Here is a 23,078-nt window from a genome sequence, read left to right as displayed (position 1 = left end):
GATTCTTGAAGCAATATATGATTTAATTTTCTAAAGATTTTTTGGATAAATTTTCAAATGGAATACCTAAGCAATTCATCAAGAACCAACAAAACATTTTTGGAGGTTTTTTCGGTGCAATTCTCAAGTCCTCAAAAATCTTGAACCAGGTAAGTAAGACTATAATCGGCTCTACTGAAGTCAACGACGCAAGAGTAGAACATCTTTGTTTTTGTTCGGCATGAACCACTGCGTCCATTTCATTGAACTTGTGTAGTATACCCGTGTCATTTGTTTAGTGCCTGTCTTTCTGCTCCATTTCTATTGATAAGTTTTTTGCCTTTCTCGTATACTAAGTATACGTAAAGGCTATATGATCACTCCAAAACCAAACTTTATATATAGATAGAAGGCTCGGAGACCCATAGTGTTATATACCAATCGACTCAGCTCGACGAATTGAGGTGATGTCTGTTTGTGTGTATGTATGTATGTGTGTGTGTGTATGTGTGTATGTGTACAAAAATTTGTAGACACACTTTTTGGAACTTAGCATTGACCGAATTACTTGCAACAAGTTCCATTCGACTGAGAATTCTGTCCCATTGTTTGCTATTGAAAATTAACCAAATTGAACTATGGGATCAAAAGTCCAAAATACTATTTACTATGCGCAAAACACGCTAAAACCAGTCACTCACCAACCAACAGGCACCAACACCGCTAGGTGGATTAATCAGGGTTTTATTCATAAATTTCTCAAACTTAATGTGAGGCCTCTTAGATTGAGGTGCCGCTATTCATACCCTTCGAGAAATGGCTTATACCAACTTCCAAATGCCCGCTCCTTAACCCTTATGCGGCCAACAAAAAAACACACGTGGATGGCCGACAGGGTACCCGTGTTCCCATAAATTGATATTCTTATAACATCAACAATTTTCAACCGATTTGGATAATTTTGATATACTCATATACTTTTTGCCAATTGCCAAGCTTTACAGCTTATGTCTATAGTTATACAAGAAATCTTTTAAGTAAGGCTTAAGAGTCTACACGCGTAACCAAAGGCCTTTCAACCAGTTTCAAATATGCTACAAGCTCTTTGCACTTCTTAGAATTGAAGGTGTTCACAGTTTATACTTCGGGTAATGCAAAAATCCCTGAAGTAAGGTCATAGTCATCCGAGAAATCTCTGGAGTAAAGCCTAAGGATCTACTCGCGTAACCAAAGACTATTATCCAAATTCAAATACGGTACAAGCTATTTGTGGTACTTAACATAGAATGCGTTCACAGTATATGCTCCGAGTGATCCAAAAAATCTCTTGAGAAAGGCCTTAAGGTCTACACTCGTAACTATGGGTCTATGGACTTGTGGTACATGCTCTTTGTGCTCCTTGAAATCAAATGTGATCACTACATGTGTTCTGCGCTATCGGAGAAATCTTTCGAACAAGTCCTCAATCATACGAGAAATCCCTGGAGAAAGGCTATAGGGTCTACACGCGTAACCGAAGGTCTGTCAATTGGTTTTAAAAATGGTATATGCTGGTACATGTCATTGGAAAATAATACGATCAAAACATATGTACTGCAAAAACTCCTTTTGCGCCCAAAGCGGGGCAGCGTAAATGGAACCAGAGCCTAAAAAGAGGGAGCGCTATTTGGAATTTGGAGCATAAAAAAGTTTGCCATCTTTTAGGTAAGCAAAGTTTGATATTAAACTTACGTTTAGTCTTAAGATGTGTCTTTTACCAATTTCGGTATTAGGGTCGTCAGAATTGTTTTCGTTGTAATGGTCTTCCAATTTTTTGAGTGCTGAGGCCGTAAGATGTTTTTGATACGCCGAGAAATCAAGAAGTCATAAGGGGTGCAGATCCTTGATGACGCATAGTAAGACGTTCATCATAATTTTCAAGTATTTAAAGTTTTTCGAGATCCTCCTGGAGCTTGAACCTATGTGTTTTGTGATGCATAAAATAGAACGCCTTCATTGCATATGTTCATGGTCATCCAAGAAAACCCTGGAAAAGGCCTTCAGGTCTACACGCGTAACCAGAGTTATTTTAGATTGTTTAAAAATTGGTACATGCCCTTTGTGGGACATATAATACAACACCTTCATTGTATATGTTCATGGTCATCCAAGAAAATCCTGGAAAGGCCTCAACATCTACACGCGTAACTAATGATTATTTCAAAAGTGGTACATGCCCTTTGTGGTACATAGAATAGAGCACCTTCATTGCATATGTTCATGGTCATCCAAGAAAACCCTGGAAAATGCCTTAAGGTCTACACGCGTAACCAGAGTTCTTTTAGATTGTTTAAAAATAGGTACATGCCCTTTGTAATACGTAGAATAGAATGCACCCATTTCAAATGGTCATGGTCATCCAAGAAAACCCTGAAGTAAGGCATTAGGATCGACACCAGAGATATATCAGCCTGTTTTAAATTTGGTACTTGTCCTTTGTGGTCCATGAATAAAATGCATTCATGGCATATGCTAATGGCTATCCTAGAAATTTATGGAGTAAGACTTCTAGGCTTACACGAATAGCTTGAGGGTCTTTGATCTACTTTCAATGTGGTACATGATCTTTGCGCTATTAGCCCTTTTTTTCCTTACGTTCTCGGCGTGAAGTTGTATCGTTCCAATTTATTTACATTTTGCATTTCTAAAGAATAGACAGCTTCGTTTTAGTAATATGAATGAAGTTTGTATACTACCTGGAACCAATAACAACAAGACAACAATAACTACTTGAAATGCAAATATATCAAGATGCGGTTTAACATCTGGTTTATTTTTCAATAGCTACCTAGAGCTGAAGACAATAACTTGACCTACTTGAAATGCAAGCATATACCAATAGCTTTCCGTTCGTGGGTTGATCTGCAGATCATTCCTGTATGGAATTCATAGACTACCTAGTACCATGGCAAAAAAAAAACTACTTAGAATGCATACATTCACTCAGATGAGGTGGCACAACTTGCTATTTTTTCAATTATTGGGAGATTTCAATTATAGGTTGATCAGCAGGTCTTGACTCTATGAAGTTCGTTGGCTACATGAAACCAATGGCAACAATAAGAACTACTCATGCAATCATATAGCAAGAAGCGGTCACACAACTTGCCTATTCCACAACAAGTGCCTCAGCTACGGATATTGATCTGCATATATGATCTGCACATATACCAAGAAGGGGTCACAAAACTTGTTTATTCTCCAACAACAGCCTCCATTACGGAGGTCGAACCACAGACCTTGACTCTATGGAGTTCGTAGACTACTTGGAGCTCACGACAACAACGAGAACTACTTGAAATGCAAACATTTACCAAGAAGGCGTCACACAACTTGTCTATTCTTCAATAACTGCCTCCATTACGGAGGTTGATCCACATACATTGAACCTATGGAGTTTGAAGACTACCTGGGGACCATGACAACAACAAGAACTTCTTGGAATACAAACATATACCAAGAAGGGGTCACGCAACTAGTTTATTCTTCAATAACTGCCTCCATTACTGAGGTTGATCCACAGACCTTGACTATATGGAGTTCGTAGACTACCTGGAATCAATGACAACAACAAGAACTACTTGGATGAGATTTATTGGATGACCTGGAACATATACTGTGAAAGCATTATATGCTAAGCACCATAAAGAGCATGTACCGTTTTTGAAATTGCACGATAGACCTTTGGTTACGCTAGCAGACCTTAAGATCTTATTCCTGGGATTTCTTGAATGACTGAGGCCTTACTCCAGGGGTTTTTGGAGACCCTGAATATAAACTGTGAACACCGACTATTCTAAGAAGCGCAATGAGCATGTAAAAAATTTGAAACTGATTGATAGTCCTTTGGTTACTCGTATAGACTCTTGAACCTTACTTCAAAGATTTCTTGTATAACCATTAACAAAAGCTCTAAACCTTGACAATGAGCAAAAAAGTACATGAGTTTCTGTTTCCAAAACTGTCAAAATTACCAAAGTCGGTTGAAAATTGTTCAAGTTAAAAGTTCGTTTTTGTACAGAGATCTGATTTCATTGCGTTTGTCATTTCGGATTCTCACCTTTACACAGAGTCACACATTAGTCAGAAAGTTCAGCAGATCCACCACATTCGTATCCGCTTCTTTCTTTATTAATGAGCGCTCTGGAGCTTGGAGATTCATGTCATCGGCTTCGAAACCAGCCTAAGATTGAGTTACGTTTTATAATTTACTCCATTCACTACATCCAAAAGGTGCAAAACAGGGCTGACAATCGTCATCGTCATAGTACGAAATGCCACAGTAGCGACGAGTTGCATTGTCTTCATTGCTACTCTACACATCGTCAATGACGCGCACGACGTTAGCTTTCGTCGTGTAACCAAATCGTCCTGATGACATCGAAGAACGAAGACTTCATACCGTTATTCTTCAAGCGGCAGCTGCCAGGCGAAGATTTTTACTAATTATCTGTAATAATGAATTTGAAGCAACGTATGAAAGCCTTATGAATGCTATCGATACATTTATGTTACCAAATTTCCTACTATTTGTTTATTTGAGACGCTATTATGTTTTTAACCAGTCCGTCTCTAATGACGTGCAATCAATTGTGTGAAGAAGTGACGACGAAAACCGTCATAACTTTTGGCTGCGCGACTATCGTCGTGGTACGCATGCGGCGCGAAGGAAACGAATAGGTGTTGCGTCGTGCAATGCTATGACGAAGACTAATTTTTTTTCGCTTTCTTCATACGACGAGAATGACTATTGTCAGCCCTGTGCAAAAGGTAGGTCATCTAAAAGCAAATTATAGTCGTTCCATACTCGTCCGACCATCACTCATAAATATGAACAAGAATAGTAAGAACTAGAACATCTTGGAAGTCGCTATCACAATTGGGTTGTTTAGGGGTATACATGTTTTTACATATTCTGAATCTGCATAAAAAACTGAGCCTAACCCCAATCTTTAAGAATTTTTGGAGCCCCAGAACTATTTTTAATTTGCATTTTAAATTTATATGGGACTAAAAATTTGTTCTTATGCTGCATGGGCTAACTGTCATTCTATGAATGTTAGTGTCATTCTATCGATTAAAATGGCTTATTGTTTGCTGTATAGAAATGTAAATAAAAGGTTTACAAACAAAATAAAAATATGTTGGAGATCAGAAAAGCATGCTCTTTATGTTAAACTGCCAAAAATTCGATATTTTCTGAGCTAAACAACCCAATTGGTTGAAATCGAAAAAAGTTAATATTTAAACAAATGAGCCGGAGCCGCAGTGATAGACGTTGTTTCGGGTACTCATCAATCCGAAGTGTAAACTATGATGATTAACAAGCTCTACAATGTAAGTTGCAGCACTGTAGCTATTGACAAATCGAGTTCTTATGACCAAGGGGCAACGTAAAGGATTTCCATCCTGAGCAGCTAATTTGATTTAGTCTTGACCTGGGTCCAGATCAGATTCCTATGGATATTTTTTATTTCTTTGTTGAGGTTTTATCGTCTCTAGCTTCTGTTGCGATGTCCGGCCGGATTCCAATCCAGGGTTTGTCAAAAGATTTAGTTTCAGATTTTTCCGCCCCACCTCCATTTAAGTTTTAATTCGTACTGTTATCGGTTCTCAGTGGCATTGTCGATGGAGCTGCAGCAACATTCGAGATCCAGTTATGAGGTCATCAGGCCCGAATTCAGGGTTCGTACTTTTCGTTTCGATGAGACGAAATCAAACGATTTTCGGGTCGGGGGAGATTTGTAGTGTAGCGATGGGATGCGGTCACTGTAGCCATACCACCACAGCGACTGCATGTAGGGATTAGGTTGTTTGTTCCATAAAGCCCACTCTGTTTGCAATTGGTGATGGCACGAAAAGGAAGCAAGGAGTGAGAAAACGAGCAATCGCGGCACTGGTAGTGAGGGAGAAATGGTTATCTCTCATCACACCTTTTTTCTTTTCCCGCAAACCGATTTCTCGGCGAAAATCAGCGTGAGGGAGCATTCTCTGCTCGTGAGAATGAGTGAGAATTACGATCCCTGCCCGAATTATTCAACGTAGACATAGGTTGATGAATATTTATAATTTCTGCGTGATCTCAGATTTTACGTTTGAGTTAAATATTGGTACGTTTACCAATCTGATTGGATTTCCAAATATTTCGTAACCTCGCCAAAACAGCCCAAGACTTCTTGATCCGGGCGCCTATAGCGATCTTAGTTTCACAGTGCAACGCTAACTGGCAGTAAGGATATTAGAGATTTATATCTTCTCCACTGCTCTCCCAGCTAACGTAATTCACCAGCCATAGATGACCTGGCGTGTCTTAGATAGGATAATATTAACAGTCAAATCGAAGTTGTTCAGAAGTGTGGAGTTTGTTCCGTTAATATACAAGCGGGAGTCTCCAAGAAAACCTTTTACCTTCAATGGTGCAGCACGTGTGACTGACATCCACGTGCAACGACTGCTTCGATTATTGTTTATTCGATTATTGGTATCAGGCCTACTTTGATGGTTTCAAAGCCATTGAATATTTACTTGAATAGTAAACGGCAAGTGCTATTTCACTGCCACACAAGAAGCTCCATAGTAATTGTATGGTATGAATCAGTCAATAACATGGATAAGCTCTTGCACACCCTGTGCATGAAGGGTACAGTTATTACTGCTGGCAGTTGCAAGGCGGATTCCAAAGTGCAAGGACGTCGAGCCGTGTTGGGTAATTCTCTATTATAGTCTAAGCTACATATTTAGCGATCCTGCTAGGAGTTGAATCCTATTTACTGTAGCAAAAATGGAGAATCACCCAGCACAAGCTCGCGGTGATGGCGTAAAAGGGATTTCCCTACTACTTATTGCGCAAAAGAAATGTTGTGTTTCTGTTTTGTTTTATTTTTTGTTTTCATAACAGCAGTGCACGGAAGTGAAAATCTAACAAATTGAGTATGGTGCAATTTGTTATATTGATCAAGTGCATCATTGTTGGTCGATTGGTTTGATGCTGAGACTGATCGGGGTGAAGTGGTAGAGCATAGTTTTGAGGGGGTCGGGCTGGATTGAGGAAATAAAACGCCTGGCCCCATGGATTTGGGCCCAACATAGACATTCACAGAGTGTTGGTGTAATGGTGTACGTTACTATAGGAACGGCCTTTCCAAACACTTCCAAACAGATGTTATTTTTTGTTTGTTTTTATAATGGGGATTCCAGCTGGATTGAGGAGTTGAGTTTGCCACTGGACCTGCCAAATAGACAAACTGGATAAAAAGTGTAGTGTTTTTGCTGTGAGGTTTATTTTATATGGAAAAGCACAGTTTAGCTGCTGAATGCTCTTGGCTGATTGGGATTGTTAGGGTTGTGAATGGTTAAAGTTACTGCTTGCAACTTTGTGACTAGTAAAGAATCGATGTGAAGGCTTAATGGATTTGTTGGAAGCGGATCAGGATGATCGCGCAATGAAGTGACGGAAGCGGATCGGGATGACCGCGCAATGGAATGATGTACGAATGCAAAAATGGTAACCTGGCTTAGAAACCTCGCAGTTAATAACTGTGGAAGTGCTTAATGAACACTAAGCTGCGAGGCGGCTCTGTCCCAGTGTGGGGATGTAATGCCAATAAGAAGAAGAAGAAGCATCACTTTCATCCGTTACCATAGATATTGATTTGGGACTAACCACTATATCTTAGATGGAAGCAATGCACTCTCCAATAGTCGAGATCTGTCCTGGCCACGTCCTTGCAAATGCTGAGAGGAAGGGGAAGAATGGTTAGTTGGACACCTACTTAAGAAAGATGCAGAGAACTCTACGACCTCCCATAGATACCACGGGAGTTTTTAGGATTGTGTGGTTATAACAGTAGGAATCGTTTTGGTAGAACGTAGAGTTTCCATTTCCCGGCCATTTTCGTTGTCCCGGGATTCGGGATAAACTTGTTCGTATATCCCGGGAAATCCCGGGATCCCGGGATTTTTCGATGCTTCCTTAGAAAACTTATTTTTTTCTTGAAAACGATTTCATTCAATGTCAGGGGTAAAGTTCATATTTCAGAAAGGCCAGATAATACAGATTTCAAATTGGAACTCAATTCAATTCTAATTTGAATCGATTCTTTCGAAAAAAAAAGTCTCCAAGAAGCAAATAATAATCACGTTTTTCTCGGAAGGTAGAGTACCCTTTTGGAATATATGATTGCCGAGTCCGAGAAGAAGGGTTTGCTGGCGGTTGAAGTTGGCTTGACTGTTTGCATTGTTTTGAATATGCATTGGGTTTAGACAGTTGCTGGGATTGCATTCAATACCCTAGTGACGAAAGATGGAAGATGCGCAGTGGAATCGTACTGGGCCCATAACCTATTGGATATATGGGAATCCTCTCACAAAGAAAACACAATACTAGAGTATCCTCCAACCCATGGCAGGCTACTAATTGATACTTTTGCCAAGAGCTGCAGCTCTTCCTAATATTGAACAGATTATCGTTATTGCCTATAAAGTTAATTGTGTTCAACGTAATGGCTTGCTGCGATAAAGATGAATCAACTCAACTATTATCGGAGTTCGATAATTTAACGTAAGTTAACTCAATAATTTAACGATAATGGGGGTAATAGATTACGCGATTAAAGTTGGTATAAAATTTTGACAGAAGCCGAGAATTGGACAAATTGATTGCAGCCTGTTGCCAAAAGTTGATTTTGATCGAAGCGATACACCAAAAAATTAGGCAGAGCATCGTGATCGGACCCTTGTACTTGCGCATGTGCTAGAAAGTTTTTTGTAGGAAAGTCGATTGGAAGGACATGAATTGGGTCAAGAATAGTTTTGGATGCAAGAAGCTCAGGAAGACTGACTCAATGTTGGGCGGCGCGAGGAGATTAGCAAGGCGAATATCAGCTAGTGTACACAACCTCACTGTAGACGGGAGATGGGTAGGAAGCAGGCGCCAAATAGATGTAGCTGATCTTGTACTGTAGATACTTGTCGTTTAATTAACAGAGAGCTGTAGCTGCTGGAAAAAGTATCAGTCAGTATCCCTCCATTGAGTGGTATAGGGGAATCTAATATTTTTTGTGAAGGTGTTCTATTAACTATCTCTGATATTTTCATGTCTGTTCCTCTCTTACTAATTTAATAATAAGAAGATATCGATTGTGCATCACAAAGAACCTTGGCTCCGTATACATGCCTGAGCCTACCACATAAACAAACTTGAAAAAAAAACATGTCTGATGGGAGGTATAAACATATGATATGAGTTTATCACCAAAGTTGGGTTTCGCGTTCAAAACAAATAACTTTTGTAAGAAGAAAAATTACACTGTTTGCGAACCGGAAATGAAACAATATTTTTTGTCCCGGGTATCCCGGGATTTTCGGGATTTAAAAAATAATATCCCGGGAATCGGGAAATCCCGAATTTTCCTAAATCCCGGGATTTTTTGTCCCGGGATAGAAACTCTAGTAGAACGTGAAACACAGAAAGAACTAAGATAGAAATACAAAGTAGGAAAGGGACGAGCCTGGAATTGAAACCACGAGCTCCTGCTTATAAGGCAGAAGCGATAGCCACTAGAGCACCGAGAGTATTCCTTTCAGCTATGAAGATTTTCTTTCAACCTGCGCTTAATGGGGAAGCGCTATAATCAATATAATGAAAAATTTGATATCCCCATACTAATTGCTATGCAAACTTGTAACGGTTTGTGCTAAATCAGTTTTTAACCGAATAAGCTCAAATTTTCGGAGGACACTCAAAACGTGAGATAGAATCAGATGAGCATTGTGGAGCAATAAAAAAAAACGTTTGCGGAAAAGCCATCAGAATCCGAGTACCAACATCCACATCCAAAGCGGTTAGCTTTTTTTTGACAAATTGATGATTCTGATGACTTTTCCACAAACGTGATCTTTAAGTGGTGTTGTTGTGCAGGGTTTATCACGACTATCTAGAGAGTATGAGGTTGAGGGTTCGAGTCCCTCCAAGACACGTGGACTTCATTTACCCAAATCTTGATATTTGCCCAATGTCTCCCACCAAACCCTAGGATCTCGCCTGGCAGTCACCTTAATATAAATTGCATAGGGATAGGGCTATATTTTCTCCAAATCAATCGCGTTCATGAACGCTATCGTGCACGCTCTTTTCAATTAGGCCTCCACAATGAATATATTTTTGAGTTCAATTTAAAACGATGCCCCATGTTGATCCCCATATCCAAAACGGATATCAATTATAGCAATCATCTGCCAATGACTCGGTCATTGAAAGATGAAATACGATGCATGATAATTCGAACCACACTTGACTGTGTGACCGTTCCCCAATCAGCCCAAACCAGATGGTGAAGAATGAGATTATATGAATGGGATGAGCCACGAGGCGCGTAAATGAGTGTGTAGATTTGTTACTTTCACGAAAATACAAACATGGCAAAATAGAAAACAAACCAGCAAAATCGTTCACGATGGATATATTCCTGAAAGATCAACAGCACACGTTGACTGGCTCGATGGTAAATGATATAGGTAACCAATTTGGATTCATTCCATGTCAATGACAATTTCTTTGAAATTAGCACCTCGTTTGATTTTGGACTCGGGAACAGATGAAAAGTGGAGGAACTTATGGTGTTGGCAGTTTTTTTCTTCTTATTATTCATTTGCTTTCGTAGTTTTACATTCATACTGGATTTTGGACTGCCTTTCGACCTGATAATTATTATTAGCATTTTCACAGAACTAAATCTATGCCTCATTGGCTGCAATAATACCCAAAGAGTCAAGATTGATTCCCATCTGAAATCAATATTACGATTTTGTTCGCAAGACTACCTTTCCCAAGTATTGCTTCTTATGAATAACTGGATCTAGTAAATTTAAGCCAGCGGTTTGTTCTAATTGAATTCCATTACCCACTGAGTCGAACAGAGGCCGATGTTGATGTTTTTTTATATTTGGCTGTGGATGATGAAATATGAATACAATGTTAAAGCGTTTGGCACGGAAACGTGCTATGTGCCAACAAGTGACAAGTTTGTTGAAATAAAAAAAAATACCTTTTCGAATCCCCTGACGTCAAATTTGTTTCCAGGTATTACCTATAGCAAACAAGTCATCTAAAGTATTTTATTAATTAATATACTAATAGGCTTTGTTCGAGTTATAAATAGGATGTGAAATACAAAATCAACATTAAAATAAATAAAATGAATCATCGTATTTAAAATGTTTAGAAATTTCATGATATTTTTCGGATATTTTGTGTCCAGACTGAATATTCAATACCGGTCACAACATTTTGACAGCCGGAAACTATACAAAAGTTCATTTAATCATCGTATAAAGTTCTGTGGAATTGATCTTCAACATATCAACTACCTTTGTTGCAATGCTTAGCTCAATCGAGCATATCGAACTGATTTCTAGAACAAAAATGCGCCAGCTTATGCAACAAGCGATTGAGTTGAAAATTTTAGAGATTGATTTTCTCACCCAAAGGTACAAAACTAGGGGTGCCCCGTAGAATTCGACAACTTTTTTTTCATCTCATACAAGACTGGGCCAGCTTAATTTATATGAGCTCCTAATTATTGTCTTATGTGAGATAAAAAGAAGTCCCTCACACCTGTTCTACTGAATCGTATATCGTGTATTAACGTAGATATGTAGCTGTTCATCTTACTGTGTTCAATGTGAAAACTGCATCAATTCGATTGATTTCAAGCTAGGCATATATGCAATAAAGATACAACACTTGTTGATTTTACTGCAGTGAGCCAATCCTCGAACGTTTATTGTTCAAACATTGCTTCGCTCTCGCTGAGCTAGACAAAATGAACCAGATGGCCTGCCGGCAGTAATGACTGTGCTCGATAAAATATAGACAATTTTCCACTGGAAGTGAGTAAGCGACTTAATTTGAGACACAATATAATAAAAATGAGAATAATTGCAAAGTTTAATAGCCTGTTCAGATTACGCCGTTTGTTATAATAATTATCGTGTTAAATTGGAGAAAGAAAATGGAATGTATGTAGATTGGCATCAAGTCATGATATTTATTATCATAAACGTCGTAATCTGAATAGGCTACAAGGGGTGTCTCAATTGAAGCACGATGAACTAAATATACTGTAATAATTATTTTGATGTCTAGGATTTTAGAGAATTTCCAAACTTATGTTCAGATATGTATGAACGAAAAAGGCAAGAATATTCCCAATAACAAATAAATCATTCTGTTCGTCCAATTTTCATCGAACAAACTCTTTTAAAATTAAATCGCTTTTGGGTTTGTGATCGAGGTTTACAACAGCCGTTAAGACTGTCAGCAGCTAATAAACTTTCCCGGCTCGTTTCAATTCTGTAAAACATTGCGCGGCTCGGTGTCTACCGAAATTGCTTATTGTAGATAAAAAGGAAATGTTTATGCCATGGTACAGAGAGACGATCGCAGTAGAAGACTGGAGGTGCGAGTCGATCGGAAAAATATAAACGAGAGATGGGAAAATATGCGTTTTTACAAATATTTATTGGCAAATGAGTGGGCCGCCCATAGATAGATTTGACCACGTCGAAAATTGACTTTGATCACTCTCCGAGGATGATAGCTCTTAACATATCGTTAAGATCTAAAACACAATGAGAGAATTCATTTTGAAAACGACCTCTTTTACAAGGGAAGGGGCAAATGAGAACGGAAATTTGCAGACACCTTAGAAGAAAACTGAGAAGGTAGCATGGGGAAGAGAAGTCATAACTGATCCTAACCGACGTACTGAAACCGAACCCCTTTACACTAGCCCTGATCCCCCTGGCTCGCAATAAAGCAACACTTTAGGAAGGATCGAGAATGTGTGCCTCTTATGCTATCGCACCAGTCAGTTTAAAAACACGTGACATTTTGGGAATAGCCTCACCGGTCATTTGCAAGTCGCGACGACCTAACGCCCCTCTGGCTAGCTCACTCAGCAAAAGAGCACCCAGGCAACAACTGCCACGTATGAGCTGCAATAACCTCTTTATAACTATACAAGGAGAAAATAAACTAAAATAAACAAAAGTGAGTTCAATCCACCCAACTTCGAACTTCCGTACGGATGCCAAATTTGGTAGGGGAAAATGACGGTTTTGGCAGGTTTTGTTCTATTATTGTCAGAGGGGTTTTCTATAATCAAATATGCTCAAATTTTGCCAAATCATTCTTTGTCCAAAATGCACCCCTGGGGAAAAATGACCTCACTCATAAAATCACTCATATAATCTGTTGTAGTAGGGGAACTAAGTTTAAAATGCGCCAGTCAGCTAATACGAGCCATTGCATTTTCTGGGTTAATAGGCTAAATTAAGTTACAAAACCGATGGCAGCTGACGCCTAAACATGTTTTTAGATCAACAAATTAAAAATAATAGTCAAGACATCTACCTATAATAAATTAAAAAAAAATAAATTTGTTTTTTTCCGCCTTTTGATCAAATTTAAGCTTCCGTTCCCTTAAGGATTTTCCGCTAGATAAAAACATGTTTTCAATAATCTTTGCACATGTCTGGAAAAACAAATTAGTAAATATTGTGCCAAGTTTCTAAAAGGAAAAAACGCGCCCATCTGATGTGCTTGACTATGGATGTCATAGTTTGAGAAGGGCGTGTGCCAATAATAATTTATTTTTAAATAATTATCAATTAAAAAGTAAAAACCCAGATTAATCCACCTAGCGGTGATGGCGCCTTTCTCGCGCAAAAAGGTAATAAATGTAGCCTTTACGCTTACACCTCGATGATGTTCAAGAAAGGCAAAACAGTTACACCGTCTAATGTTATGATAGAAAATTTACACTAGTAGACGACAGATGGCGCTGCCAAAAGTTTCTCGAATTTCCTATGTTCGAATTTAGACTTTCGGACAATTTCATAGTACTATGAAACTGAACGAAGAGCATAGTTACGCCTAAATGCGTGCAACACGAGCATCTTTATAGTACGATGAAACTCTTAATGGGAAGCCACGGATAAAATATTCATAGATGCAAGGCATTTTTCATAACACATTATTGTTCTATGTGACATAGTTCATCACTATTTTAATATTATCTATTTTTTGCAATTTGCAATTATTATGAAATTCAATAGTGATCAACAGCGTTTTAGTTTCTGTCGGATGCAACTTGTTGCAAGAAAATCGGCTAAGAGTTTCTATGTGAAAATTTGGCTAATGTTTTTTATGGCATTTTGTGCACACACACACGCACACACATACACACACACACGCACACACGGACAGACAGACATTTGTTCAGCTCATCGAGCTGAGTCGAATGGTATATAACACTATGGGTCTCCGGGATTTCTATCAAAAGTTCGATTTTGGAGTGAAATGATAGCCTTTCGGTACAACTTAGTTGTACGAGAAAGGCAAAAAGTAAGAATTGTAAAGTGAGAAAATAAAAATTAAAAGTGATGTGTGAGAAGTTATGAGTGATGAAAAGTGAGAAGTAGGAATTGAGAACTCCACTAAAAAGCCTATTGAGTTTTATAATCAATCGTGAATTGTAAGCTGAGATTTGGGAAATGAGAACTGAGGAGTGAGATGGGAGAAGCGAAAAAAAAGAATAAGTATTGAGAAGTGAGAAGCGATAGGCAAGCAGTAAGAAGTGCGAAATAAGATGTGATCAGTGAAAAGCGAGAAGCAAGTAGTGAGGTGAGAAGTAATAAGCAAGATACTTTGTGTGAGCAATGAGCAGTAAAAAACATAAAGAGGAATATGACAATTGATAAATGGGATGTGAGTAGTGAGAAACGAGACGTGAGAGGTGCAAGGTACAAGGTGTGAAATTGCAGAATAAAGAAAAAAAAGCGAGAAGAGAGACGAAGGGAGAGTAGTAAATAGTATGGAGACTACTCAGAATAGAGTTTTTTTCAGCATAGATTTTTGGGCATCCAAGAAATCCCTGGAATAAGGGCTAAAGATCTACAAGCGTAGCTGAAGATCAATCGGACTGTTTCAATTATGGCACATGTCCTTCTGGATGTGTAGAATAGAATGAGCCAACGTAAGAGATTCTGGGTCATTCAAGAAATTCCTGGAGTTAGGCCTTAAGATCTACACGCGACACTAAAGATGTATCGGACTGTTTTAAATGTGGTACATGCCCTTTTGGATGTGTAGAATAGAATAAGTCAACGGCAGAGGTTTTCGGTCATCCAAGAAATCCCTGGAGTTAGGTTCTCCGATCTACACGCGAAACTAAAGATCAATCGGACTGTTTTAAATGTGGTACATGCCCTTTTGGATGTGTAGAATAGAATAAGTTAGCGATAGAGGTTCTCGGTCATCCAAGAAATCCCTGGAGTTAGCTCCTCAGATCTACACGCGTAATCAAAGATCGATCGGACTGTTTCAGTTATGGCACATATCCTTTTGAATGTGTAGAATAGAATGAGCCATCGCAAGAGATTCTGGGTCATACAAGAAATTCCTGGAGTTAGGCCTTGAGATCTACACGCGACACTAAAGATGTATCGGACTGTTTTAAATGTGGTACATGACCTTTTGGATGTGAAGAATAGAATAAGTCAGCGATAGAGGTTCTCGGTCATTCAAGAAATCCCTGGAGTTAGGTCCTCAGATCTACACTGTTTGAAATGCGGTACATACCCTTTTGGATGTGTAGAATAGAATAAGTCAACGGCAGTGGTTTTCGGTCATCCAAGAAATTTCTGGGATTAGGTTCTCAGATCTACACGCGTAACCAAAGATCAATCGGACTGTTTCAATTACGGCACATGTCCTTCTGGATGTGTAGAATAGAATAAGCCATCGTAAGAGATTCTGGGTCATTCAAGAAATTTCTGGAGTTAGTCCTTAAGATCTACTTGCGTCATTAAAGATGTATCGAACTTTTTTAAATGTGGTACATGCCTTTTTGGATGTGTAGAATAGAATAAGTCAACGGCAGAGGGTTTGGTCATCCAAGGAATCCCTGGAGTTACGTCCTCAGATCTACACGCGTAACTAAAGATCAATCGGACTATTTCAGTTATGGCACATGTCTTTTTGGATGTGTAGAATAGAATAGAGATTCTGGGTCATTCAAGAAATCCCTGGAGTTTGGCCTTAAGATCTACACGCGTCACTAAAGATGTATCGGACTGTTTCAAATGTGGTACCTGCCCTTTTGGATGTGAAGAATAGAATAAGTCAATGGCAGAGGTTTTCGGTCATCCAAGAAATCCCTGGAGTCCTCAGATCTACACGCGTAACTAATAGGACTGTTTTAAATGTGGTACGTGATCTTTTGGATGTGCAGAATAGAAAAAGTCAACGGCAGAGGTTCTCGGTCATCCAAGAAATCCCTGGAATTAGATCCTCAGATCTACACGCGTTACTAAAGTTCAGTCGGACTGTTTAAATTATGGCTTTGGACACATTCTATTCTATGCATCACAAAGGGCATGCTCCATACTTAAAACAATCCAAGTAACCTTTGGTTACGCATGTCGATTCAAGGCCTTATTCCAGGGATTTCTTGGTCGACCAAAAACCTATGCTGGCAACGCGTTTTTTTTTTCTATGTATCATAAAGGGCATGTACCAGTTTTGGAACAATCTATTTGATCTATAGTGACGCATGTAGATTCAAGTGCTTATTCCAGGAATTTCTTGGACGACCAAGAACCTATGCTTGGAACGCGGGATATTATATACATCACAAAGGGCATGTAGCATATTTGAATCCAATTGATCTTTGGTTACACATGTAGATTGAAAGGCCTGATTCCAGGGATTTCTTGGATGCCCAAGAACCCATACTGTGAGCACCAAGGATGTTATCGATCATTTAGTAATCTGTGTTCGATCATTTAATAGTTTGTCAATAACTCATTCCAGAGGCTAAATTTCAAAATGTGTTGTATGGTGGACTTTTAGTGCGAAGGTTTTTCTACAACTCTCCTGAACAGGTCGATGTTCGAACTCCACTGCTAAAGGAGTAACGGTGCTAGTTGCTATACTTATACTAAATGATAACAAAATATGCAATCATTTAGTCTAAGTTACTGCTACTAGCGCTATAGCACCGTTATTATTGAAATTCAAACAACGAACTGTTAGGCAGAGTTGTAGATAAACCTTTGAACTAGAAGTCCCCCATACAACACATTCTGAAATTTAGCCTCTGGAATGAGTTATTGAAAAACTACTAAATGATCGAAGGCAGATTACTAAATGATCGATAACATCCTTGGTGAGCACATTATATTCTTTGCATCACAAAGGGCATGTTCCATATTTGGAAAAATCTAAGAAATCTTTGGTTCCGCATGTAGACCCAAAAGCCTATTCCATGGATTTCTTGGACGACCTAGAATCTATGCTGGGTACGCATTCTATTCTATGTGTCATCCAGGGCATGTACCATGTTTAAAACAGTCCGATAGATTTTTTGATGCTCCTATAGACCTTATGGCCTTGATCCAGAGATTTCTTGGACTATCAAGAAACTATGATGTGAAAACATTCTATTCTACGTATCAAAAAGGGCTTATATAACATTTGAAGCAGTCCGATAGATCGTTGGCTACTCATGTAGACCTTAAGATCTCACTCCAGGAATTTTTTGGAAGCGTGATACATTAGATCTGTTCAAATTTCAAAAAGTTTCTTAAAATCGACCGGTCAACTGGTATTCACAATTCTTATGCTAAGATAGACTTCTGATGAAAATTTCAGCTCAATTGGTTGAAATTTAGGTGTGCTTCAAATCGATTTAGTGTTTTTGGCATAATTTTGCCCTTAAAAAAATCGTAACTCTGATTGGGATGAACGAAATTCACTGCAACAACAACTAAATGAAAGCCATATCTATCCTCGAAAACTTTGTAGAACATTGTATTATAATCGGAACAGATCTTCTACGCGTTTCAACAGATTTCGTCCTTCGAGATACTCCTAAATCAACATTTTTCATTGATGAAAGGCCTATGAAATCGACATCCAGATATTTTTTTTGGATTGAATTCGTCGGGAAGTTGCAGCTACACATTCATTTTAGTATAGCACGGTATTAAATCTTAAGCGGGTATTAAATCAAAATTGTAGAAAATTAAGGAGTGGATTCACATTTTAATTTGCTTAATTGATTGCCTTATTACAGAGACTTTCACGCTGGCAAGCATTTCCATCGAACAAGTTACCATTGCTTTTCAATGATCGTCATCAAATATTTTTGGTTGGGACCTGAGATGTTGAGACAATGTAGTCATTGGTGACCTGGTAGATTGTCATTCAATTTTAACATCATGCTGCAACGGCAAGCGTATCTGGTGCAGATGGTAGGGCGTTCGGCTGATAATCAAAGTGTCATGAATCGAATCGCACAGAAGTTGAACCAAAATTTTGTTTGTCAACTTTTTAAATAATTTTCTTGATATGGAAATGCAGCTAATATCATCTTCTAAACTGAAACGTACATGTTCATAATATAATTAGAGGCGGAAGTACAAATCTACTTCTACATAGAAATCTTCATGCCTGCCATACTATCAATTTTCTGTACTTTCGCCTTTAATTATTATATCATGAACATGTACGTTGAAGTTTTAAAGAAGATGTTAGCATTTTGCAATTCCATATCAAGAAGTAACAAACTCATCTCACGTTATAAGGTTGATGTTACAAACAATTGCCAGATTCTTTTGAAAAATTGACCAACAAATTTTTTTTGTTCAATTGCTGTGCGATTCGATTCATGACACTGTGATTATCAGCCGAACATCCTACCAACTGTACCAGATACGCTTGCCTTTGCAGCATGATGTTAAAATTGAATGACAATCTACCAAGTCACCAATGATTACTTTGTCTCAACATTTCAGGTCCCAACCAAAAATAAAAAAAAGGTCGATCATTGAAAAGCAATGGTAACTTGTTCGATGGAAATGCTTGCCAGCGTGCAAGTCTTTGTAATAAGGCAATCAATTAAGCAAATTAAAATGTGAATCCACTCCTCAATTTTCTGCAATTTTGATTTGATAACCGCGAAATCTGTTGACCGGTCGATTTTAAGAAACTTTTTGTACCGTGAACAGAAAATCGTGATTTGGTTCCGTAATGCACAAGGTTACATGCGCCCACTAAATAAGTTAAAGAATAAACATATCTTGTATTCACACATCAACTAAACACACGTAAATTTAGCAAAAAAAAATAATTGGAAGTACATAAGTTCGACCATTATCATCGTTAAATTCGAAGATTTGCTTAAGGGGCGCATATTGAACGTCCCTCCCCTACATTTATGAACGAATATTACCATTACAATTGATAATTAGTTATCCAACATTGAGCTCCATTAGAAAACATTAGCAAAATCCCTTCATATTCACTCAAATTTAACGATTTGCTATTCTTCCCCCACATCCGTAAGATTGTAGTTCAATCCATTAAGAAAAAACAAACAACCATGCGTTCACCATCATTTTACATCTGTGTTCAGAATAATAGCAGCAGAAGCCGTTTTTCATACAAAATGGTCAACTTTGACAAGCTGTAACTTTGTACCCCGAAGACCGATCGAGCTGAAATTTTGGCAGTGAACTACAAATATGATGAAATTACACATTTTTTCGAGTGACGCGTTCAAAAATTACGCACTAGGTCAAATTGTTCAAAAAAATAGCAGTTTTTATTTTTGATATATTGGGCAATTCAAATGTCAAATTCAACAATTTATATTTTTTAAATTATAAACTTAGTGTCTCGCAGCACCTGAATTCAAATTAATAACATTCCAATTAATTGTTTTCCTGATATTTCCAAAACAAAAACTGCTATTTTTTTTAACAATTTTACCTAGTGCGTAATTTTTGACCGCGTCATTCGAAAAAATTGATACATAGTATGTGTAAATTTCATCATATTTGTAGTTCATTGACAAAATTTCAGCTCAATCGGTCATCGGGGTACAAAGTTACAGCTTGTCAAAGTTGACCATTTTGTATGAAAAAAGTAGATCAAAAATACTGTTTTTTAGGTGCACCCTAATCCAATAAGGTAAAATTGCTCTAAATCAGGCAACAAGAGCTACAGAAAAAGTTTTTTTTTGCAAAATTGATTGAAATAAGCTGCGCTACAACTTTGTAGAACATAACATGTCAATATTCCGAGAAATAAAAAAATATTTTCTAATTTTTTTTATATGATGGGCCACCCTATTTTTCGATTGCACCATAATAATGGCCTTACTATTTCGAACAATTGTGTAGAACAACATTTTTTTCTAAAAAATATAGTTTTGGCGTAAAATGCATCTTTCCGTGTAAATCTGTATCCTGGACCATAGTGCGTTGTACTATGGATTTTAAATCGATTTACAAGGCGTTTATCATCAAAAAACTTAAAAACGGCATGACTCAAAAATCTCGCCAACGATTTTCTTGAAAATTTGTCCAGAACCGTAGAATTATAGTAGGAATCGAATGTCGGCTGCAGATTGAATGGTATATTTATTTTCATAATAACGGTAAATGAAGCACCGTGCAGCAGACATTTCAATCGATTGCTGACCAACATTGGTGTTGTACAACAGTATTCTATCCTGAAAATAACTCCTCAGAATCCTGCATAGATAGTTCGGAGCTTTTAAACGGTGAAGGAAGTCATCTAAAGCATACCAACTGGCACTGTTGAAAGCATTTTTTACCTCTGTGTAATCAATGCACAGCTCCGGATGCCACGCCTATTTAATCCCTGGGCAACCTTGGCTATGTCCGTGAAACTCAGAATTGCATGGAAGGTAGATGGGCTCTTACGGAAACCGACCTGGTTACATGATAAGCCACCAGCACCGTCGATGTACTCTTCTAGCCTGTTCATGATTAACCTATCCAGGACTTACCAGTTCTATCGAGTAAGCAGATACTGATCTGTAAGCTGAAGGGTCGCCGGGGTTTCCCTTGCTTCGGTAACGGTACTAGTTTCTGCCTCTTTCAACAGTCTGGGTTAAGTTACCTTCACCCAACCAGCGTTGTGGACAATTCCTAAACATAGAGATCCCATCAGGTCTGGACCCGGTGCCTTGCCCAGTATTTTGCGGCAGAGATTAGATCATCGTTTGTCACTAGCGGCATTACATCGTCGGACTCGTACAATGCAGGCGGCCAATGGACACTATTCTGGACACTATCTCCAGTAGTGGTTTTAGTTCAACAAGGATTGTCTACCGGACCCCGAGCAAAGCTTGAGAGCAAATCGATAACTTGTTTTGATGTTGTGATATATATAATCGGCGTTTTATGAACTTAATTTGATATCTTTTTGGTCGTTTTAACGGTTAAAATAACAAAACGTATAGCAGAAAAATCTTACGGCGAATATACAATCAAGCCATGTGGTGAATTTTAACCCTTAAAGGCGCAAGGCGATTTTTTTAGAAATCGTCGAAAATATTTTTAACGTAAACAACCATTAAAACATTAACATTAAACATATTTTCGGTTTGTTGTTTTAAAACAACATTGCGCATTTAAGGGTTAAATTCACCACACGGTTTTCTACTCCTATTATCAAAAGTTCGAATCTAGCGTAATAATTTTCGTACAATGCTAAAATTGAAGTCGATTGTTTAGCATAAGTAAGCAAACGATCTACGGATGTTTCATCCCCATGGGCGTTGTGGTTCTCTCAATTCATGCTCTTGAAAAATCACTACAAAGAGCACGTGGTTTTCAAGATGGCCGATTTGTGGCTTTGTGGTTATGGGTGGTTAACATCAAATGTGACATCAAATCTAAAACTATTCTTGCTGTCGATGAGAGCAAATCATCGAAAACTAATTTTGATATTGGTTCCGATAACAAAATAAGTACTCAGTTTGATGTCAGATCATACAATTTAGAAATCTTCAGAAACATACAGTTTTGATTTGTTGGTCCACAACCTGAACCCAACTAATGAATTCTGTTCACGGATACTGGCAGAAATTTGGAAACTTGATGGCAGAATGACTGCAGCTAAATTGTTCTGCTAGGTCATTTTTAATTACACTTAATATTATGAATTGTTATTTTGTCATGCTTTCCTTGCCATGTGCTTGTAATTCATCATATCTAATCAATTACATTTTTTTCAGAATGGTTGACAACGAAATCCTGAACATTCTTCGCCAGCGATTTGAAGACTGCGTCTTGTACGAGCAGCCCGATTCCGACCGCAAGTGCAAAGGACTGCTGGACCAGTACGAGAAGGGAGCCGAGAACTGGTTCATCAAGTGTAAGTAAACTTTTGAATATGCCAAGGGGAAAAATGATATCATTTTTAACATTTTATTGATATAGATGGTGATCTTGGGGGATACGCTAACGCCAAAAGCGCCTATATGAAGCAGAAACACCGCATGGTGTGGGAGAGACGGCACGGTCCAGTCGGTTCCGGAATGAAACAAACCGGCGATGCCACCGATGAGCACTAAGGATATTCGCATCGTTTCAGAAGCTCCGACTGGGTTACGAAAATGTAGTTGAAAAATTAATCATTTCGTTTGAAATTGTGTAAATATAAGGGCAACCGTAGAATGATGGTTTCAGTATAGAAATAGAAACGAAAGAATGAGTGCGTAATATGTCGGACCACATTGTTCCCTCGTGCAATTTGTTAAATTACATTGAACTTAATAATTTAGCTATGGAAGGAAAATAATCTTGTGAGAAAAAAACTTTCGAATTTAATTTAGTTTAAGGAAAACATAAAGGGAAATGGAGTAATCTACTTTAACTAATATCACAGCGATCTTAACTACCAGTTCTTGCAGTAGCGGATTTGTTGACGATGAGCAGCTTAGATTGAATGTAAGCCAATCGTTCAGTTGCTCGACTCCAGCAATACTGTGGATGTCAACCGTGCGTTGGATGGAAAGGTTCAAGATCCAGTATCATCTTAAGCAGTCGGTTTTGCTTTACCTGTACTTTATTCCTGTGGCTTTGGGCGCAGGTATGCCAGGCTGGAAGTCCGTAGGTAATCGTTAGTCGGAATACGGTTTTGTACAACAGAAGGTTAATATTTTTGTCTAAGCGTGATC

General features: G+C 38.3%; 1 protein-coding gene across 1 annotated transcript in view; it reads left to right on the top strand.

Annotated features, from left to right (window-relative positions):
* The window catches only part of LOC134212247 (NADH dehydrogenase [ubiquinone] 1 beta subcomplex subunit 10), a 43,664-nt gene extending 21,089 nt beyond the window's left edge, over nt 1–22,575 (top strand). The window contains exons 4-5 of the mRNA XM_062689916.1: nt 22,134–22,273; nt 22,339–22,575. Of these exons, the coding sequence (XP_062545900.1) occupies nt 22,134–22,273; nt 22,339–22,472 (274 nt within the window). The 3' untranslated portion in view covers nt 22,473–22,575. The remainder of the gene's footprint in view (nt 1–22,133; nt 22,274–22,338) is intronic.
* The last annotated feature ends 503 nt before the right edge of the window (nt 22,576–23,078 follow it).

This window comes from Armigeres subalbatus, chromosome 2, assembly GCF_024139115.2.
Source record: "Armigeres subalbatus isolate Guangzhou_Male chromosome 2, GZ_Asu_2, whole genome shotgun sequence".
In the NCBI taxonomy this organism is placed as follows: Eukaryota; Metazoa; Arthropoda; class Insecta; order Diptera; family Culicidae; genus Armigeres; species Armigeres subalbatus.
The sequence above is the reverse complement of the archived record's forward strand: the minus strand, read 5'-3'. Positions and strand labels throughout refer to the sequence as shown.